This window comes from Centruroides sculpturatus, unplaced genomic scaffold (assembly GCF_000671375.1).
Source record: "Centruroides sculpturatus isolate CEXI.00-Female unplaced genomic scaffold, Cexi_2.0 scaffold414, whole genome shotgun sequence".
In the NCBI taxonomy this organism is placed as follows: Eukaryota; Metazoa; Arthropoda; class Arachnida; order Scorpiones; family Buthidae; genus Centruroides; species Centruroides sculpturatus.
Window position 1 is genome coordinate 114,500 of NW_019384735.1, and position 5,349 is coordinate 119,848.

Sequence of the window (5,349 nt, forward strand, 5' to 3'; positions counted from 1 at the left end):
AAAAAAATAAATATATCTATTTTTTGTGTTTTTTTACATTAAACCAGGCAAGTGTTTGACCACGATCTCACCTACCGGGAAGCGACGATGTGATTGAATCTGTATCACGCTTGCTTGTTTACTTTAATTTAAAAAAAAATAGGTGCGTGGCCCGGCAGGAAATATTTCTGAAATTTGGCCCGCCTTCTGAAAACGTTGGCCACCCCTGATGTAGTATGTTCTAGCTTTTTGGCCGATACCGTGGTTAATTAAATGTATAGATATTATTGTAATATTGGCTAAAAGTAAGCGATTAAACCGCCATCTTATATTAATATTTTAAATTAATTACCTGAGAATTTTCTAATTATTGTGTTAAATTTAATTCAAGATGGCGACTTAATAGCCTACTTTTAGTCAAAATTACATATCTATACATTTAATTAACCACGATATAGCCGGATAATGAATCCGGCGTTATCATTTAATTATTGTCTAACTTAAAGTATTAAAAATTATTTTAAATTAGATAATTAACAATTTAAATAACTTAAACGTTAAAATAAGTATGGTTACTGTACAGTTTAAGGAATGACTGTTTTATTTTAACTTTAGTTACATTTTTACAAATTATTAATAGGTCTTTATCAAAATATATTAGGATTTCATACAAATATGAATATTTTAAAAACTTTTGTACTAGGTTAAAGATAAGAGAGAGAATATTAGATGGCCAGATGTTCGAAGTGATAAGCATCAGTCTACATACTACCACCCTGAAGAATCCAAGTTCGAGTCTAGATTGTATTCTCAGAAATGTTTATAATGGCGTGACCCATATATGTTGGATCACTTCCTTCACCATCTAGTCGCTCCATAACGGCATGAATTATAATGGATAAGAATCCATAATGAATACGAAAACAGATACTGTTGTGCCCACAGGGAGGGAAAAAACTTTAAAAGAAAGGTCAACTATTAGAAAAATATTAGTTTATTTTAAATGATATTTCTGTTACATCTGCTTAGAAATGAAATAAAAATTTACTATCTGCTAAATCTCAAAAAACAAGATTTTTCATCTTTGTCTATTTCTACCCTGGGCGCACTTAAAAAACCTTTTTTTCTATATCCAATGCGGGTTCGGCCAGCCCATAGTGGGAGCGACTGGGTGGTGAAGAACGGAACCCAACATATCTAAGACAGGCCACAAAAAATTCTGGGGTTACCCACCCGAATTGATCCCAAATCCCCACAACGGTTGTCTGGCGTCTTAACTGCCTTGATCATCCATTTCAAAGACTATTCTTCTGCTTCTTCTTTTGCTGCAGTCATAAGTGCAGGATTGATACGTTGTTCCGCTTCGCCTGCCAGTGATGCTATAACTGCAGGTGCTAAACGTTGTTCTGCTTCGCCTGCCAGTGATGCTACAACTGCAGGTGCTAAACGTTGTTCTGCTTTGCCTGCCAGTGATGCTACAACTGCAGGTGCTAAACGTTGTTCTGCTTTGCCTGCCAGTGATGCTACAACTGCAGGTGCTAAACGTTGTTCTGCTTCGCCTGCCAATGATGCTATAACTGCAGGTGCTAAACGTTGTTCTGCTTCACTTGTTGCTGCAGCCCTAAGCGCAGGATCAACACGTGCATCAAAATTCTTCAAGTTATTTAAATAATTATTCTTGTATAATCGTTCTTGATCGTTTTCGTGACAAACTGAAAATATACTTAAAATGTATTATAATCTTATTCCGAAAAATATTTATTTGCAAAATTTTTTAATTTGAAATTTAAAACTTAAGTGAATTTTTAACTGCTTCGATTTACAGTATAATTTTCATATGGATACAATTTCTGTAATTACTCAGGATTTTTATATTTCTTCTTAAATGAAGTTAAGACTATTTACAAAAATATAAAATTTTGAGTCTATCTTAATCCTTTTTTTACACCACCCCAGAAGTAACAGTCAACATGGGTTTTTTCTTTTTGAAGAATATACTTCTTAAAAACAAAGGTAAATAAACAGTAAAAAACAATTCACAATGTTAAAAACGATCAAGTGTCAGCCTTCTGTTTTTATATTTTTGTAAATAGTCTTAACTTCATTTAAGAAGAAATATAATTTTCATGTAGAAATAATCAATATCAATCAAAAATATTATTTTAAGAATACACGAATGCTAAGTACAGTACAGGGCCTAATATTTTTCAGCGAAGAGAAAAAAGTAATTCATGATATGACAGCAGTAATTTATTTGAAATACAGTAATACCTCGACTTACGCTACCCAGACTTACGCGAACCCGGAGTTACGCGATTTTCAAATCTCGTCGATTCGTCTTTTGTTTGAGTGCCACGCAACTCTCGATTACTCACTCCCACCACACTATTGTTCGGCTTACATGTTCGGACGTGTCGCGCGGAATAGACGCATAGCTACAATTTATTTTGTGTTATTTATTTCTGTGTTTGTTATATCTACGGAGACTTCAGAGACTCTATGAGATGATTTCTTGTAACCGTGAACGAATCAAAAGACGAAATAAGATTAACGAGAACATTTATTAGCTTACATACATCCGACTTGGATTTTACACAAATTGCGAAATTATACTCCGACTTACGCGAATTCGATTTACGCGGTTATCGCTCGGTCCCACCTAGCGCGTAAGTTCGGGGTACTACTGTATAATCAAAATATTTGGTAAATGATATGTGAATTTGCATAAAAAAGGGTTTTTTTAAATAAACTACAATTTTTGTTACAGACAATGTGTTCTGTTTATCAATTCTTTTATATTTTATTATTAGCTATGTAAATAATAATGCAAAATGTTTTTTATTAGGTTATGTAGTAAAATACTTTTTATATTAGTTTTAATATTTCGTTAAATAACAACTTAAGTAACTTATGTATTATTATATAGTAAAATAAGATAAAACTATAAAGTTTTATATAATAAAACTATAGTTTACAATTATTATCAACTAACTTCAAAAGAAAAAATTCGAAATTTAAACTAGTCTCAATGTAGATTTATGCCTAATTTCTAAGTGGATTTTATAATAATTTATGAAAATCAAATATACATATATATATTATCTATGTGATTTAGCATATACATACTTTGTTGTTGAAAGCAATTCAAAAATATGATAATTGATGTTAGGAAAAATATCTTCATTTTCAACTTTGATGTTAAAATCTATAAGAGAAATATTTCATAAATACTGTGTAAAATATTTTACAATTATTGATATTACTTTTAAAATTATTAAATTTTAAAAAGCGTATTATAATTACGGTAACCATATATAATTCATTTAAAAGACGATAGTCCTTTAGGTTAATTTATTTTTCTCTGAAAGGGTCATTTTGTCTTATTTTGAATTGAAATATTAAATATTAATTATAATTAATATAATTAAATTGAATATTGATGGCGCCGGCACACGCCACCAATATTTAATTTAATATTTCAATTCAAAATAAAAGACAAAATGGCCATTTTAAAAAAACATTAATTAATCTAAAGGACATAACAGTGAAATAAAAGACTATCGTCTTAGCCTAAATAATGCCTCCCTGAATCTAATGTCCCCACTGAACGAGTATTTTCATTAGTGAAAAATATGTAGGCCAGTGTGAAAAAAACCTATTAAAAATCGAAACATTGGAAGCATTTATGTCAAGTACAACTATGATATGAATTTTATATAATTTTATGAATTTTTAAAACATAAATCTGATATATTAATTTAAAAAGTTCATTCTTGTGAAAAGTATCAATTTTTTTTAAAAAATAATAATGTTTATATTAATTAAATTATCCACAACCGTGAGGCAGATAATAGTGAGGGCTTATCAGACCAATGATAGGCACAAACGTATTCACACTTATGTAGTAATTTTTTGTGTTTATTAAATTGTTTTCATTTTGATCCCTGAGCGTTTGTGCCAATCATTGGTCTGATAAACCATCACTATTATCTGCCTCACGGTTGTGGATAATTTAATTAATATAATTATATCAATGGCTAGAAGCAACTTTTGTAATAATTTTATAATAATGTTTGTTTAAATGCTACGTATACGCGACCTGCTTCTTTAATTATAAAATAATTTCTGATTTATCCCTTTATTTTTCTAAAAAAATTATGGTACCGTAATTGTAATAAAAATTTTTTTAAATATACATTATACAGGAAATCCTCGTTAGTTCAAAATTTAAAAAACGAAATAATTGCGACTTCGAATTATCCGAAATTTGCGCGTTTCTGTACAATATGCCAAATGTCTTGTTCGGGATGTCAGTACTTGCATCCGGTAGAGGAAGTATCCGTAAGGATGATAGAACGTAAAGTATCCGCAAGGGTGTTAGACGATGGTACGATGTTTTCCAATGATATTTTAGTGAGATATAAAAACGTAGAATAAAATGTTATATTCACAGATATCCGAATATTGAGGCACTTAAGACAAGGTACGAGTGACAACTTCTCTTTCGAAAGACGGGCGACGACTGCCTGCTTTGTTGTCTGTTTTTTTCATGCTGGATTGTTTGAAACGGAGATATTAGGTCGAAAGGTGCTGAGAAAGCGTCGTTATTAAGCCTGAGAACTTAGCAGATGTTTAGCTCCCAGGTGTAAAAGTTGACACTTATCGAATGAAAGTATAGCTACAATGTGAAATGATAAAGTGATATAAACACACGGAAAGTCCGAATTCGGATCCTCACACTATGCAGCACTGGAGAACAACACTGCATCTCAGGGTTAGTAACACTTCCATACAAACAACTAAATATTCATTAGGAAAGGAATTTTTCAAGGAGATTCCTTGAGTCCTCTCTGGTTCTGCCTAGCTCTGAACCCATTATCCAACATGTTAAACAACACGCATTATGGCTACAATATCAGACATGAAAAAACAACACAGTTTACGCTGTTACATCTTATGTACATGGACGACATAAAACTTTATGCAACCACACAAAAACCACTTCATCAACTCCTACAAATCACACATTTGTACACTAAGAACATACAAATGGAGTTTGGCCTAGACAAATGCAAAACACTTCACATAGAAAAAGGAATCCTGAAGAAAGAAGATTTCGCACTTGGAAATGGGGACATTATTGAATCCATGGAAGAGGGTGAGTTCTACAAGTATTTAGGATTCCAACAGGCCAAACTAACAGAACATACACAAATAAAGCAAAGATTAATTAAAGAATACAAAAGTAGGTTAAATGCTATCCTCAGAACACAGCTAAATGCAAAACACACAGTTAAAGCAATAAACACATATGTCATCCCAGTACTTACATACTCTTTTGGAGTTATACATTGGACTCACACAGATCTC

At 31.6% G+C, this 5,349-nt stretch overlaps 1 protein-coding gene across 1 annotated transcript in view; it reads right to left on the reverse strand.

Moving 5' to 3' along the window:
* Nucleotides 1-621: 621 nt before the first annotated feature.
* Nucleotides 622-5,349, reverse strand: part of LOC111628277 — a 6,139-nt gene continuing 1,411 nt past the window's right edge. The window contains exons 2-3 of the mRNA XM_023372026.1: nucleotides 3,106-3,184; nucleotides 622-1,691 (exon numbers count right to left, since the gene is read on the reverse strand). Of these exons, the coding sequence (XP_023227794.1) occupies nucleotides 1,282-1,691; nucleotides 3,106-3,163 (468 nt within the window). The 5' untranslated portion in view covers nucleotides 3,164-3,184 and the 3' untranslated portion in view covers nucleotides 622-1,281. The remainder of the gene's footprint in view (nucleotides 1,692-3,105; nucleotides 3,185-5,349) is intronic.